General features: G+C 35.4%; 1 protein-coding gene across 1 annotated transcript in view; it reads right to left on the reverse strand.

The window, feature by feature from the left end:
• Positions 1-16,965, reverse strand: part of LOC116181982 (segmentation protein paired-like) — a 30,108-nt gene extending 13,143 nt beyond the window's left edge. The window contains exons 1-3 of the mRNA XM_031502439.1: positions 16,793-16,965; positions 3,854-4,026; positions 771-993 (exon numbers count right to left, since the gene is read on the reverse strand). Coding sequence (XP_031358299.1) covers positions 771-993; positions 3,854-4,026; positions 16,793-16,856 — 460 coding nt within the window. The 5' untranslated portion in view covers positions 16,857-16,965. The remainder of the gene's footprint in view (positions 1-770; positions 994-3,853; positions 4,027-16,792) is intronic.
• Between the last annotated feature and the right edge of the window lie 246 nt (positions 16,966-17,211).

Consider the following 17,211-nt stretch of genomic DNA (forward strand, 5'->3'; position numbering starts at 1 on the left):
TATGACGTGGGGGTGAGGCGGGAAATCTGAAGAAACCGAAACGTCATCCGGAAGGGTAGTAACAGGGCCGAAGCCGAGGCTATTTCTCTTATGGTATTTCTTTGACTACAATAGGGGATGAAACTTCGGCTTCTGCAGCAACCTCGCCTCTCCTTGTCCATTTATATAATAGGAGCATGGCTTCGGCTCCGGCGGCTACGCCGCCTCGCCTCGCCCCGTCTTTACGGCACAATTGTCAAGAATAAGACTTCATTTCTGAGGGGTAGTTAGAGAAGGACCCGCAGAAAATGAAGCTAACACGCATTTTTACATTCTATGACGGGTCTGGAGCGGGAAACCTCGTATTTTTAGTTGGAAATCATTGTGTAACAGACTATAATGTTTTAGTCTCCTGATACATTACGGTTTTTGTGAAAACTCGCGACACAACATGTTTAGTAAGGAGATGTTGATTAGGACGACATAATACGTTAGAAAGTGACTGTTATCAATTTTACACCCTTTTGCGATTCTTGGATCCTGGTAGAATTAACTTCGGGCGGTACATATGATTTTACCTATAAATTTTAATCTCGTTATGCTTCAGTGATCCTCATAGGTAGGATTAATGAAAGGAAACACTGCCTGAAGTCTTCAAAAAGTAAATCATCAAACGTAGTCATTTTTCCATTCTGCTCTCCTAATACAACCTGTTTTTTTTACGACAGATTTTAGTATCAGGGGGATTAGAACCGAAGGACGAATTTAAATTGTAAAAAGTGAGGTCTTACCGTCGCAGTCATTTCCTTTTCCCCTAAGCAGTCTAGAAATCGCCGAAACGCTTGGCGCCGTACTCCTATCACAGATGCCCTCCTTCACCAAGCGATCGCGTATCTCCCAACTGAAGATCGAAGGATTCTCCTTTTTGTACTGTTCAATGCGGGTCTCGATTTCCGGTGTCGCCAGTCGCGGCTTGGAGCCGCCGATTACTCCCGGACGGATCGAACCGGTCTCCTGAAATAATAAACAAAAATAACCATTTGTGCTAAATGACGCTTAAAAAGACATTGGCGTTGCAAGAGCATAAAATAGACAGAGAGGAATGTGTGAACTTTCTGGTATCAGGAGGACATGAGAGCAACCGGTATGCTTTTCTATTTTTCCGAAACAATTCGATTATGATAATGATTTTCTGCTCCTGATACAATAGAGAAGTTAGCCGCCTCCTTTATGGAATTGTACCCGAGGAGTATGGAACAAGTTTGTTTATTCGTCAACCTGTAGGTATATTATGTTCTCCTGACGCCTTAATTTCTCAGTTTCCATTAAAAAAAAATGCTTTTAAATCTTATCAGGATCGCAAAAACGCAAGAAGATGTACAATTTGTTCACGGACTCATGTATTGTGTTCTCCTGATGCAAACTTGGCGTTTAAAAATTGTATCAGGATCTCATAAGCACACCCGTTTTTCTACTAAAATCTTTCCGCACATTGGGACTCCAGTTTACTTTGATTTTGGGAGAATTTTGGGTGTTGGGAAATCATAAGGCGTAAGTTGGAGCTCTTGTACGTGAGAGGAAGTTATGCAATGGGAAAAACCGATTCTGTACCCTCTGGCATTTCTGTATTCCAGCCATCCAAAAGAAATACTTGTGTTAGAATAGCATAAAACTGAGGAATTGTGTACGGATCAGTTTTTTAATTCTTATGAAATCATTTTTGAAAGAGGATTGTATTAGGAGATCATTAGAAGTTGTCTGTTTGTATTTCTGACGCATAACACGTGTGAATCAATTCTACGTTTTTTTCTACATGATGCTTTTAGAACGACAAGAGCATTAAGGATGGCTTCTAGCGATCCTGTCATCCTGACGCAATAATATCATGGAAATTTGTATTAGGAGAGCATGAAATGTGACAATTTTAACAATTGGTGAAACAAAAAGGTGAAGTGTCTGTGAACACGACAAATAATTTCTTTTTGTGAAGATTTGTAGCATCTAGGGGTAATGTGTGCGTTGTATCAGGAGAGTATGAAGGTTTTAAGTATTTGTCGAAACTATTATATTTTGCAGTTTTGCGTAGAAATTGTTTTTGAATACGATCTCGTATAAATAGCTCTTGTACTTAGGATGCTTTTTTCTCGTATCAGGAGGACGTGAATCCAATGTTCTCGTATTCGTATTTAATGAAACGCGTCAATTATGATCATGTTGGTTGGTGTTTTATGCTCCTGGCACAATCGAAGAGTTACTGATATCGTCAACCTGTATGACGTTCTTTTTTTATAAATTGGATCAGGATCGCAGAAACATAAAAGGTGAAAAATACCCCCCAGGCAAGTATAGTAGTAGGCATCCTAACATTTTGATGATAGGTGTAGAGAAAAAAGCATAGAATCTTTTTTTTTCCATAAGAGGTATTGCGGGGGGGTTTTCTATACCCCCCAAACCTCCTGGTGCTACGTTATCTCACAAAACATACATCCCTAATCGCATAGACGCTTATTGACGCACTTGTATTAGGATTTCATAAGCCTACCCTTTTTTTAAATAAAACTCTGCACGTTGGAGCCATTAAAGTTTTTTTTGTCATTTAATGTCATGTAAATGTTTGATATAAGGAGAACATAAATCGGTGGTAAGTAATGCCTATTCTCTTTGCACTTCTGTTGTGTTGATACATTAATTTACTTTGGGAAGTTGTTGAGGTTACGGCGGTTCATTAGTTTCGAGCGTCATGTTCTCCTGTCCGTCTGAATCATTTTACTGAATTTGCCCTTGCACTTCTGTTATCTTGATAACAATTATGTTGATTTGACCTCTTTTAGTGCCCATCAATCCACTACACCTTATAGTTTTTTTTAAGCTTGTGATCTGACACCATTATTTTACTTCATACAGACATGAAACGATAGTAACTAAGTTGGTCCCTTGAAGGTTTTTACGTGAGGAGGTCTTAAAAGCGAATTGACGCCCGTTAATCCGATTCGATCTTCACTTGCCCCTGTTTGGTGTTCATCAGGCGACCAGGGCTGAGAACTATTTAAGTTTTCGACGCACGTATTTGATACATGCTCCGGACTGCTTAATTTTCTTTGCACTTCTTGATGTGCTCCTGTTCCACCCGAGTAAATAATCCACTTTGTTCGTTTGTGTTAGTGTCTACAAGCACTTGGGGTTTAGGTAATTTATGTATTGAACGTGTAGTGCAATGTACTCGGGGCGCTTGCATTGGTATCAGGAGAACATGGGGCGAATCTGTTTCAGACTCTTTCCTTTTGCGAAATAGTTTCCGGATTGGTTTTGATATCAAGACGTGAATTGTAACCATTTAGCTAGTACTCATTGCCTTTGTCTGCGCTCCTGCTACAATCGGATTTTTGGAAGGCAATGTAGCAGGCGAGTATGAAACATCTCGCGTGGTGCAAATCGAAAGATCACTCGTGTGAGTGCAACTCGTTTACAGAATAAACCGAGCGTTAATCATACCGGATTGATTTAAATAAATACAAGTCGCATTCAATTAAACTCGGATCGCCATAAAACTTTTAGTGGCCGCATTCAATCGCCCACTTAAGCAGGGTTCGCGCGTTTATAATTACCAATCACAAGAAGAAATGTACCGTCCCGTTCAAGCTCTAAAAATTATCGTGTCCTAGAAAACGATAATGAAAATCGGAATAGAATAACTGCTTCCTTTTTTTTTCTAAAACAAACTCCTTCTTGCATTGTGTGTGTGTGTAAGATCGGTTTTATTGCTTCGACGTTTCGCCACGCTTCGTTTGCTTTTAATTATAGAAATTCTCAAGAGCTTTACGTTTCGGTCGCAATCAGAAAAAAAACGGATTATTGGTCGCGTTCGCTCGCTTACCTGGTATCTGTTCAGGATTTTGCTCACGCATCCGTGGGAGACGCGCAGTTGTCGCGAGATGACGCAGGGACGCACTCCGGCCGCGGCCATTTCGACGATTTTCAATCGGATGTGATTCGGCAACGGTCTCCCATTGATAAAGACGCCACCTAATTGATTGACTCGACCTTGTCCTGAAAGAAGAAAAAAAACAAGAGGATAAATTAGGCTCGTCGCGAAGATCGGTAGCATCGTCCCCTCGGGGATGTTTGGGTATCATATTTTACCTGTCAGTTCAGGTAGCAGGTAACGGTATTAAATTACGGAGATAAATCCTTGTCGTGTCGTCTGTTTGGACAGGACATGGACACGCGCTTGAAGCGTATTTAAACTACTTAATTTTACTTGCGCTTAATCGAAAACGCGAACCTGGGCCGAATTCAAGCGTGCCGCCAATTTTTTTTGAAGGTTTTGACAGTATCTCTAATTCATGGAGTTCCAACAAGGCGATTTGAGCAATTACTTTACGCTCATTGTAAGTTAACCTATGGTAGGCTTAGACAAATCCGACGCACTATACTCACCGTGTAACTTAGCGGTTTATTCCGCCATGCCTCATCTTGTGAATAAAGCTCTTAAAAAAAAATCAGTTTTAAAATTTCTGTGTTGGTACCTACTTCAGGCAAGGAGGTTTTAAGCTATCGTGCTTTTAAAAAGCCAGTCTTATAGCACCTTCAAAACTGTTGTTCTAGAGCCAACTTCCAAGAGTCTCTAAAGGTATGCGAGTCTATCACCCTTTAATAGAGGCTTTTCTAGTGTGTTTCATCGTCTTCAAGAAATTTTAGAGAATTTAAACTTTTTAAAATCCCCAAGAGCTTCCTGAGATCAAATTAATTGTCATCAAGGCAAAAGCAAATTAAGTAAATTGTCAAAATGGATGATTTGGGCTAGGGCAACAGGAGAACATGAATCTTGAGATGAGCGAACGGGCGTCGCTTTACGTGTTGTATTCTCTTAACACCAAAAACTTCCTAAAATCAAAATAAACGGGAGCTCCAACGCGCAGAAGTGCACTTATGAGATCCTGATACAATTATTAAATCAGCAAAATGGGGGCGGGTCAACTAATAACGAGAAATTGCATCAGTAGATAGATTCTACACATATTCGTGAATAAATCATACACATTTTTGCGTTTCTGCGATCCCGATAAGAGTTTAAAAATGGTATACGGAGAACAATAAGGTGATAAAATGCTTGTTAATAAATTGTACACATTTTTGCACTTCTGTAATTTCAATAAAATGATACAATTGTATCAGCAAAACATGATAAAGTTGAAGAGTTGACGGATATAAGGAGCTCATAATGCGAAGTTGCACTTACGTGATCCGAAAATGGAAGCTGGTATAAGCAGAATGTCAGAAGGTTTATGCCACCGAATTTGTGCTTCTGCCATCCTGATGCAATTTCTAAAAGAAAAACTTGCATCAGGAGAAAACACTGTATAAGAACGTGAAGATTTAAAAAAAATCGTAACATTTATATTTCTGCGATCCCGATACAAAAACTGACATAGTGACAAGTAAGCAGAAGGACACAATGCCTGAGAATGTGTAAATAAGTAAATTAAGTCTTCTTCCTCTTCTGTGATCATGATACACACTTTTTTTAAAAGAAAGGAGCTCATAATACAGAATGTAAGGCACCGGAAAGTGTATGTTACCGAATTTTACACCTATTTGAGATTTTGTAATCCTGCTACAATTTATAAAAGAGGAGTGTACGTTTTCTGGGATAACGTATATACCTGTGGCTCTGGCAGGTACTTACACTATAATTTTTGGAAAGGGACCATCCACGGAAACACCAGGAATCTCTGGTGTAGGGGCCAGTAAGTTGACGGGCACAACCGTAAGCCATTTGCGCAGTGTATCGGGAGCCCCAATGTGCAGAAAGATTTTATTAGAAAAATGGGTGTGGTTTATGAGACCCTGATAGAATTTTGAACACTTTTTCGAAATGGAAACTGGTATAAGCAGAATGTAGAGCACCAGCAGGTATATGTCACACCTTTTATGTTTCTGTATTCCTGATTCAATTTATAAAAGAGAGCGCGTCATACAGGTTGGCGATATACAGAAACTCCTCGATTGTATCAGGAGCATACAACACCAACCAACATGGTCATAATTGACTCGTTTCATATCAATAGGAATTCAAAACCGAACGTTTGGCTTCATGTCTTCCTGATACCACAAGAAGGCATCCCGAGTGGATTTCCCAATAGATCCTCCCTTGACCAAAAAAAATCACAAACACGCATTAGACGAGAAGAAGAGCAACGAGAAACTTGTACGTTACAATCACATTATCCATGCTGATGACCAGAAACTTCTAAATTGTATTAGCAACGCATAGAAAATTGGTCAGTACACACTTCCAGAACAACGGATTATTTACATCAGAAGACTAGGGATAAAAAGGATGACTTTCTTGATTGTACCAGGAGCGCATGAGAAAAGAAGAATTGGTTTACACGTTTTGTGCGCCAAAAGATAAGAACAGACTACTTCTTATGATCTCCTAATACATTTAGTTGATCTTTTAAGAAGGTGAAAGATTTTATTAGAAAAATGGGTGTGGTTTATGAGATCCTGATAGAAGTTTTAAAAGGCAGAATTTGCCTCAGGAGAGCACAATACGTGAGCCTCTGAATAAATTTTACTACTTCTTGCGTTTTTGCGATCCTGATAAGATTTTGAATACTTTTTCGAAATGGAAACTGGTATAAGCAGAATGTAAAGCGCCAGAAGGTGTAAGTCACCGAATTTTACACCTTTTATGTTTTTGTATTCCTGATTCAATTTATAAAAGAGAGAACGTCATACAGGTTGGCGATATACAGAAACTCCTCGATTGTATCAGGAGTATACGACACCAAACAACATGATCATAATTGACTCGTTTCATAACAATAGGAATGGAATACAGAAAGTTTGTCTTCATGTCCTCCTGATACCACAAAAAAGCATCCCGAGTGCATTTCCCAATAGATCCTCCCTTGACCCACAAAAATCACAAACACGCGAAGAAGAAGAGAAATGAGAAACTTGACGTTAAAATCAGATTATCCATGCTGATGACCAGAAACCTCTAGATTGTATTAGGAACGCATAGAAAATTGGTCAGTACACACTTCCAGAACAACGGGTTATTTACATCAGAAGACTAGGGATCAAAATAAAGGATGACTTTCTTGATTGTACCAGGAGCGCATGGGAAAAGAAGGGTTTACACGTTTTGTGCGCCAAAAATATGAACAGACTACTTCTTATGATCTCCTAATACAAGTTTATCTTTTAAAAATTAGTTTGCAAGAATCAAAATCACTTCTCTGATTTATGCTCATTTAGCACAATGTATGTATTATTGCAAGTTGCATGTCAGGAATACAGAAATGCCAGAAGGTGTAGAATCGGCTTATCAACTTTTTCACATTGAATGCTTTCCTACTAGAACTTCTTCCGACGTATATTTGGTGCAAACTGAATTAAAGAGCTCCAATTTACGTCTTATGATCTCCTAACAAAACGGGAGCTCCAATGTGCAGAAAGATTTTGTTAGAAAAATGGGTGTGGTTTATGAGATCCTGATAAAATTTTAGAGGCCAAGTTTGCTTCCGGAGAGCACAACACGTGAGCCTCTGAATAAATTTTACTACTTCTTGCGTTTTTGCGATCCTGATAAGATTTTGAACACTTTTTTTTCGAAATGGAACAGACACGTTTTTAATTTAAAAATCATTGTAAAAAGATCACGGAAGTGCAAGAAAGTGTTCACAGGTTGTTATTCTAATGCAAGTTGCTATTATATTATTGTGTCGCGATGACAGGATCGCTGGAAGATGTGGAAGCTATCCTTTATGCTCTTTGTCGTTTTGTGCCCCAGTATTAAGAACAGACAACTCCTTATGATCTCCTAACACAAGTATATCTTTTAAAAATTGGTTTATAAGAATCAAAATAACTTCTCTGTTTTATCACAATCTATGTATTTACAAGTTGCATGTCAGGAATACAGAAATGCCAGAAGGGGTAGAATCGGCTTAAAGCAACTCTTTCCTAGCTCCGACGTACACAAACAGTGTATTTTGAGCAAAATGAATTAAAGGGCTCCAATTTACGTCTTATGATCTCCTAGCACCATTCCCAAAATCAAACTAAACGGGAGCGCCAATGTGCAGAAAGATTTTATTAGAAAAGCTGGTGTGGTTTATGAGATCCTGCTACAGCTTTTAAACATGATAAGATTTAAAACTATGGTATACGAAACACTTAATACGTGAGACAGTGTCTGTTTATAAATTGTTTTACATGTTTTTTTTAAAAAAAGAAACATATCAGGAGATCATAATAGGACAGAAAGAATTTATCTTAGTTAATTACACTTAAGATTTAAAACTATGGTATACGAAACACTTAATACGTGAGACAGTGTCTGTTTATAAATTGTTTTACATGTTTTTTTTAAAAAAAGAAACATATCAGGAGATCATAATAGGACAGAAAGAATTTATCTTAGTTAATTACACTTACTTATGTGATCCTTATGAAATACGTTCAGTTAGTACCTAAAACTTTCCCATGGTTCTCTCTGAATGGATTTTTAGCGCTTTTTTGATTCTCAAAGAGGAGCTTTTATGAAAACGGAATATCTTAGGACATTCGGGTTTTCGGCAACATATTCGTACTATTGTGTTATTTCTGCATCGCTTAGTCTGAAAGCTAAAATCCATTCCTGAAGCTGTTAATTTATGAATATTCTTGAAATGCGGGCGATTTAGGATTTTTTTGGTGGGCACGGGCACGGTTTGCCAGAACGTTATGATCCGATAGTAATGGCCATTGAACATTCGGGAATAAAAATCACCACGGAAGCAATCAACAGAAAATTACTCAATGATTTGAAAGCTACTGATTTGCCACATCAAAAATGGTTGAAGTCTACTTTTTACCTTGTTTTTTTGAGACTTTTCTTTGTATTGAGGAAATTCGGTAGTACACTCGTTAAGTTTTCATGTTTTTCTTATTCCTGGTAATTTAATCTAGTTTTTTGATTTTGATCTGACCTCTTCTTCGTGTTCGGTCTTGTCTACATTTACAAAATGTTTGCAACCGCCTGTAGGACCTCGTGGGCTACCAGGAACGTGCAAACCTCCTTGCAGAATAACTCAAAATCGAGATCCTCCGCGAAGTACTCGCACAATTTAAACGAAATCGGAAAACTGACTAACAAAATGGATATTTTAACGAGCATTTTGAGTTTGATAATTGCGGCGTTTTCGAAGTGACATTTGTGTCAAATGCGTACTAAGGTCCTGGCTGCCATTTGCACGTCATTTTTGAAAAATGCCACAAGGAAACCTTTTCTAACGGTTTTGAGTTTAATTTCGATTCGTGTTTGGTGCTGTCTTAATTTCAATTTGTAGAAAATTAAGTGCGATTAAGTTACATATTCCAAGCTGCTTGAATTCGTTTGTTAATTAATTATTTCATTTCAAATTAACTTAAATAAATAAGGCTGAAACTCTCACTGACAACGCTAAATCGCATGTGTAGTGCTCTTAATTGCAGTTTGTAGAAAATCGAGTGCAATAAGGTTACAAATTAGCCACATGCTGCGTGAATTCGTTTGCTAATTAATTATTTCATTGCAAATTAACCCAAATAATTAAGGCAGAAACTCTGATTGAGAACACTAAATCATGTTTAGTGCTGTCTTAATTTTAATTTGTAGAAATTTAAGTGCGATTAGGCTCCAAGTTTGCCACACTGCGTGAATTCGTTTGCTAATTAATTATTTCATTGCAAATTAACCAAAATAATTCAGGCAGAAACTCTGATTGAGAACACTATTATCATGTTTAGTGAGGTCTTAATTTCAATGTGATAATGTGCACAAAATTAAGTGCGATTGTGCTATACAAATCAGTCGCATTCTGTATGAATTCGTTTGCTAATTAATTACTTGATTGCAAATTAACTTAAATAACTAAGGCAGAAACTGATTGAGAACACTAAAACATGTTTGGTGCTGTCTTAACTTCAAGTTGTAGAAAATTAACTGTGCTGTGATTAGGCTACAAATTAGCCAGACTCTGCGTGAATTCGTTTGCTAATTAATTATTTCATTGCAAATTAACTTAAATAATTAAGGCAGAAACTCCGATTGATAACACTAAATCGTGTTTAGTGCTGTTTTAATTTCATTTTGTAGAAAATAAAGTGCGATAAGGCCACAAATTAGCCACACTCTGAGCGAATTCGTTTGCTAATTAATTATTTCATTGCAAGTTAGCTTAATTGATTACTTCATTGCAAATGAATTTAAATAATAAAGACACAAACTCTGACTGATAACACTACAACATGTTTAGTAATGTCTTAATTTCAATTTGTAGACATGTAAGTGCGATATTAGGCTACAAATTTGCTAGGCTCTGCATGAATTCGTTTGGCTAATTAATTATTTCATTGCAAATTAACTTAGATAATTAAGGCAGAAACTCTGATTGAGAACACTGAAACATGTTTAGTGCCCTTAATTGCAATTGGTAGAAAACCGAGTGCGATAAGGTAACAAATTAGCCACTCTCTGCATGAATTCGTTTGCTAATTAATTACTTCATTGAAAATTAATTTAAATAATTAAGGCGCAAACTCTGATTGAACACTAAAACTAAAACTAAAAACTAAAACATGTTTAGTGCTGTCTTAATTTCAATGTGTAAAAAATTAAGTGCGATTAGGCTACAAATTTGTCACACTCTGCACGAATTTGTTTGCTAATTAATGTCATTGCAAATTAACTTAAATAATGAACGCACAAACTCTGATTGATACCTAACACTAAATCGTGTTTGGTGCTGTCTTAATTTCAATTTGTAGAAAATAAAGTGCGATAAGGCCACAAATTAGCCACACTCTGGGCGAATTCGTTTGATAATTAATTATTTCATTGCAAATTAGCTTAATTGATTACTTCATTGCAAATTAATTTAAATAATTAAGGCACAAACTCTCACTGATAACAATGCAGCATGTTTAGTGCTGTCTTAATTTCAATTTGTAGACATGTAAGTGCGAGTAGGCTACAAATTTGCTAGAATCTGCGTGAATGAGTTTGCTAGTTAATTATTTTATTGCAAATTAACTTAAATAATTAAGGCAGCAACTCTGACTGAGAACACTAAAACATGTTTAGTGCTCTTAATTGCAATTGGTAGAAAATCGAGTGCGATAAGGCTACAAATTAGCCACACTACGTGAATTCGTTTGTTAATTAATTATTTCATTGAAAATTAATTATTTATTAAGGCGCAAACTCTGATTGAACACTAAAACATGTTTGTTTAGTGCTGTCTTAATTTCAATGTGTTAATGTGTACAAAATTCACTGCGATTGGGCTATACAAATCAGCCGCATTCTGTATGAATTCGTTTGCTAATTAATTACTTGATTGCAAATTAACTTAAATAGTTAAGGCAGACACATGTTTAGTGCTGTCATAATTTCAATTTGTTGAAAATAAAGTGCGATAAGGCCACAAATTAGCCACACTCTGAGCGAATTCGTTTGCTAATTAATTATTTCATTGCACATTAGCTTAATTGATTACTTCATTGCAAATTAATTTAAATAATTAAGGCACAAATTCTGACTGATAACATTACAGCATGTTTAGTGCTGTCTTCGTTTCACTTTGTCGACATGTAAGTGCGATTAGGCTACAAATTTGCTAGACTCTGCGTGAATGAGTTTACTAATTAATTATTTTATTGCAAATTAACTTAAATAATGAACGTACAAACTCTGATTGATACCTAACACTAAATCGTGTTTAGTGCTGTCTTAATTTCAATTTGTAGAAAATTAAGTGCGATTAGGCTACCTATTTGCCACCCTCTGCGTGAATTCGTTTGCTAATTAATTATTGCATTGCAAATTAACATAAATATTTAAGGTAGAAACATGTTTAGTGCTGTTATAATTTCAATTTGTAGAAAATAAAGTGCGATAAGGCCACAAATTAGCCACACTCTGAGTGAATTCGTTTTCTAAATAATTATTTCATTGCAAGTTAGTTTAATTGATTATGTCATTGCAAATTAATTTAAATAATTAAGACACAAACTCTGACTGATAACACTACAACATGTTTAGTACTGTCTTAATTTCAATTTGTAGACATGTAAGTGCGATATTAGGCTACAAATTTGCTAGACTCTGCATGAATTCGTTTTCTAATTAATTATTTCATTGAAAATTAAGTTAAATAATTAAGGCGCAAACTCTGATTGAACACTAAAACATGTTAAGTGCTGTCTTAATTTCAATGTGTAAAAAATTAAGTGCGATTAGGCTACAAATTTGTCACACTCTGCACGAATTTGTTTGCTAATTAATGTAATTGCAAATTAACTTAAATAATGAACGCACAAATTCTGATTGATACCTAACACTAAATCGTGTTTAGTGCTGTCTTAATTTCAATTTGTAGAAAATTAAGTGCGATTAGGCTACCTATTTGCCACCCTCTGCGTGAATTCGTTTGCTAATTAATTATTGCATTGCAAATTAACATAAATAGTTAAGGCAGAAACATGTTTAGTGCTGTCATAATTTCAATTTGTATAAAAGAAGTGCAATAAGGCCACAAATTAGCCACACTCTTCGCGAATCCGTTTGCTAATTAATTATTTCATTGCAAGTTAACTTAAATAATTAAGGCAGACACTCTGATTGATAGCACTAAAACACGTTTAGTGCTGTGTTAATTTCAATTTGTAGAAATTTAAGTGCGGTTAGGTTACAAATTTGCCGGATTGCGTGAATTCGTTTGCCAATTAATTATTTTATAGGTAATTAACTCCAATAGTTAAGGCAGAAACTCTGACTGAGAGCGCTAAAACACGTTAAGTGCTGTTCTAATTCTAATTTGTAGAAAATTAAGTGCGATTAGGTTACAAATTAGCCACACTCTGTGTGAATTCGTTTTCTAATTAATTATTTCATTGCAAATTAACTGAAATAATTAAGGCACAAACTCTGATTGATAACACTAAATCGTGTTTAGTCCTAAGTTCATTTCAATTTGTACAAAATAAAGTGCGATAAGGCCACAAATTAGCCACACTCTGAGCGGATTCGTTTGCTAATTAATTATTTCATTGGAAATTAACCTAAATAATTAGTGCACAAACTCTGAATGATACCACTAATACACGTTTAGTGCTGTCTTAATTTCAAGTTGTAGAAAATTAATTGCGATAAGGCTACAAATTTGCCACACTGCGTGAATTCATTTTCTGATTAATTATTTCATTGCAAATTAACTTAAATAATAAGGCAGAAACTCTGATTGATAACATTAAAACATGTTTAGTGCTGTCTTAATTTATTGTAGAAAATTAAGTGCGATTAGGTTACAAATTAGCCTCACTCTGTGAATTTTTTTGCTAAATAACTATTTCATTGCAAATTAACTTAAATAATTAAGGCACATACTCTGATTGATAACACTGCAGCATGTTTATGCTGCCTTAATTTCATTTTGCAGAAAAGTAAGTGCGATAAGGCCACAAATTAGCCACACTCTTTGCGAATCCGTTTGCTAATTAATTATTTCACTGCAAGTTAACTTAAATAATTAAGACAGACACTCTGATTGATAGCACTAAAACACGTTAAGTGCTGTTCTAATTCTAATTTGTAGAAAATTAAGTGCGATTAGGTTACAAATTAGCCACACTCTGTGTGAATTCGTTTTCTAATTAATTATTTCATTGCAAATTAACTGAAATAATTAAGGCACAAACTCTGATTGATAACACTAAATCGTGTTTAGTCCTAAGTTCATTTCAATTTGTACAAAATAAAGTGCGATAAGGCCACAAATTAGCCACACTCTGAGCGGATTCGTTTGCTAATTAATTATTTCATTGCAAATTAATTTAAATAATTAAGGCACAAACTCTGACTGATAACACTACAACATGTTTAGTGTTGTCTTAATTTCAATTTGTAGAAAATTAAGTGCGATTAGGCTCCAAATTTGCCACACTGCGTGAATTCGTTTGCTAGTTAATTATTTCATTTCAAATTAATTTAAATAATTAAGGCGCAAACTCTGATTGAACACTAAAACATGTTTGTTTAGTGCTGTCTTAATTTCAATGTGTTAATGTGTACAAAATTCACTGCGATTGGGGTATACAAATCAGCCGCATTCTGTATGAATTCGTTTGCTAATTAATTACTTGATTGCAAATTAACTTAAATAGTTAAGGCAGAAACATGTTTAGTGCTGTCATAATTTCAATTTGTTGAAAATAAAGTGCGATAAGGCCACAAATTAGCCACACTCTCAGCGAATTCGTTTGCTAATTAATTATTTCATTGCACATTAGCTTAATTGATTACTTCATTGCAAATTAATTTAAATAATTAAGGCACAAATTCTGACTGATAACACTACAGCATGTTTAGTGCTGTCTTCGTTTCATTTGTCGACATGTAAGTGCGATTAGGCTACAAATTTGCTAGACTCTGCGTGAATGAGTTTACTAATTAATTATTTTATTGCAAATTAACTTAAATAATGTACAAACTCTGATTGATTAGGCTACAAATTTGCTAGACTCTGCGTGAATGAGTTTACTAATTAATTATTTTATTGCAAATTAACTTAAATAATGAACGTACAAACTCTGATTGATACCTAACACTAAATCGTGTTTAGTGCTGTCTTAATTTCAATTTGTAGAAAATAAAGTGCGATAAGGCCACAAATTAGCCACACTCTGAGCGAATTCGTTTGCTAAATAATTATTTCATTGCAAGTTAGCTTAATTGATTACTTCATTGCAAATTAATTTAAATAATTAAGGCACAAACTCTGACTGATAACACTACAACATGTTTAGTGCTGCCTTAATTTCAATTTGTAGACATGTAAGTGCGATATTAGGCTACAAATTTTGCTAGACTCTGCGTGAATGCGTTTGCTAATTAATTATTTCATTGCAAATTAACTTAAATAATTAAGGCAGAAACTCTGATTGAGAACACTGAAACATGTTTAGTGTTCTTAATTGCAATTGGTAGAAAATCGAGTGCGATAAGGCAACAAATTAGCCACTCTCTGCATGAATTCGTTTGCTAATTAATTACTTCATTGAAATAAATTTAAATAATTAAGGCGCAAACTCTGATTGAACACTAAAACTAAAAACTAAAACATGTTTAGTGCTGTCTTAATTTCAATGTGTAAAAAATTAAGTGCGATTAGGCTACAAATTTGTCACACTCTGCATGAATTCGTTTGCTAATTGATTACTTCATTGCAAATTAATTTAAATAATTAAGGCACAAACTCTCACTGATAACAATGCAGCATGTTTAGTGCTGTCTTAATTTCAATTTGTAGACATGTAAGTGCGAGTAGGCTACAAATTTGCTAGAATCTGCGTGAATGAGTTTGCTAGTTAATTATTTTATTGCAAATTAACTTAAATAATTAAGGCAGCAACTCTGACTGAGAACACTAAAACATGTTTAGTGCTCTTAATTGCAATTGGTAGAAAATCGAGTGCGATAAGGCTACAAATTAGCCACACTACGTGAATTCGTTTGTTAATTAATTATTTCATTGACAATTAATTTAAAGAATTAAGCCGCAAACTCTAATTGATAACATTAAAACATGTTTAGTGCTGTCTTAATTTCAATTTGCAGAAAATTAAGTGCGATTAGGCTATATATTTGCCACACTCTGCGTGAATTCGTTTGCTAATTAATTATTTCATTGCAAATTAACTTAAATAATTAAGGCAGAAACTCTGATTGAGAACACTGAAACATGTTTAGTGCTCTTAATTGCAATTGGTAGAAAATCGAGTGCGATAAGGCAACAAATTAGCCACTCTCTGCATGAATTCGTTTGCTAATTAATTACTTCATTGAAAATTAATTTAAATAATTAAGGCGCAAACTCTGATTGAACACTAAAACATGTTTGTTTATTGCTGTCTTAATTTCAATGTGTTAATGTGTACAAAATTCACTGCGATTGGGCTAACAAATCAGCCGCATTCTGTATGAATTCGTTTGCTAATTAATTACTTGATTGCAAATTAAATAGTTAAGGCAGACACATGTTTAGTGCTGTCATAATTTCAATTTGTTGAAAATAAAGTGCGATAAGGCCACAAATTAGCCACTCTCTGAGCGAATTCGTTTGCTAATTAATTATTTCATTGCACATTAGCTTAATTGATTACTTCATTGCAAATTAATTTAAATAATTAAGGCACAAATTCTGACTGATAACACTACAGCATGTTTAGTGCTGTCTTAATTTCATTTTGTAGAAAATTAAGTGCGATTAGGCTCTAAATTTGCCACACTGCGTGAATTCGTTTGCTAATTAATTATTTCATTTGAAATTAACTTAAATAATTAAGGCACAAACTCTGATTGATAACACTAAATCATATTTAAAGCTGTCTTAATTTCAATCTTTCGAAAATTAAGTGAGATTAGGCTACAAATTTGCCAGAATTTGTCGATAGAGCTGCGCCAAAAATGTGTGTAGGTACGTGTTGAACACAAAAAGCTTTTAAAAAATCTACAAATTCATTGTTGAAAAATTGAAACAATTACAAACGACAAACCAATTTATAATTAATTGGCTAAGTTGAATACTAATTCAATTAAAGTTAATCAATGTTTGGATAGATTCAATAAGCAAATTAATTAAGTTTCTTTTCTTTGTTGTTCAAAGTCTATGAAATTAATCAATGAGACCGTTTCTCACATAAATCAAAATTCATAGGGGAGGGGGGGGGGGGGTAGTGCCTTAATCGCTTCTTAATTACCCTTAACTCGCGTGCTCACCTTGAAACGGATATCCTGAAAAACATGGTCTGTGCATAATTCCTAGATTTCCGGTTACAGTCATTTCGAAACTGGAAGCACAAAACACTGATACCAATTCACTCGCCTTCAAACGCGCCGGCCCATGTCAATCGCGCGCGCGAAGTGAAAAATTTCGAAACGGGCGCGCGAACTTCTCCGCACAATCTCTAAGACTAATCCAATTTTCGGCCACCTTCTCGGGCCACCTCCGCCCCCGCGCCTGTAACCCGCCCACTTTCTACGCCTATGTGTGCGCGGCGCGGGAGTCGTTTCGCGCCACGCGATTTTTTTTGTATATAGCAACCCTTCATCCGGGCGGGAGGTCAACCGAACTGGTCATTAAGTGAAATTGGGTAATTATAGGGGTTGGAAAAGAAAGGGTGTAGTGCCCTAATGCG

This window comes from Photinus pyralis, unplaced genomic scaffold (assembly GCF_008802855.1).
Source record: "Photinus pyralis isolate 1611_PpyrPB1 unplaced genomic scaffold, Ppyr1.3 Ppyr1.4_unclustered_Scaffold3103, whole genome shotgun sequence".
In the NCBI taxonomy this organism is placed as follows: Eukaryota; Metazoa; Arthropoda; class Insecta; order Coleoptera; family Lampyridae; genus Photinus; species Photinus pyralis.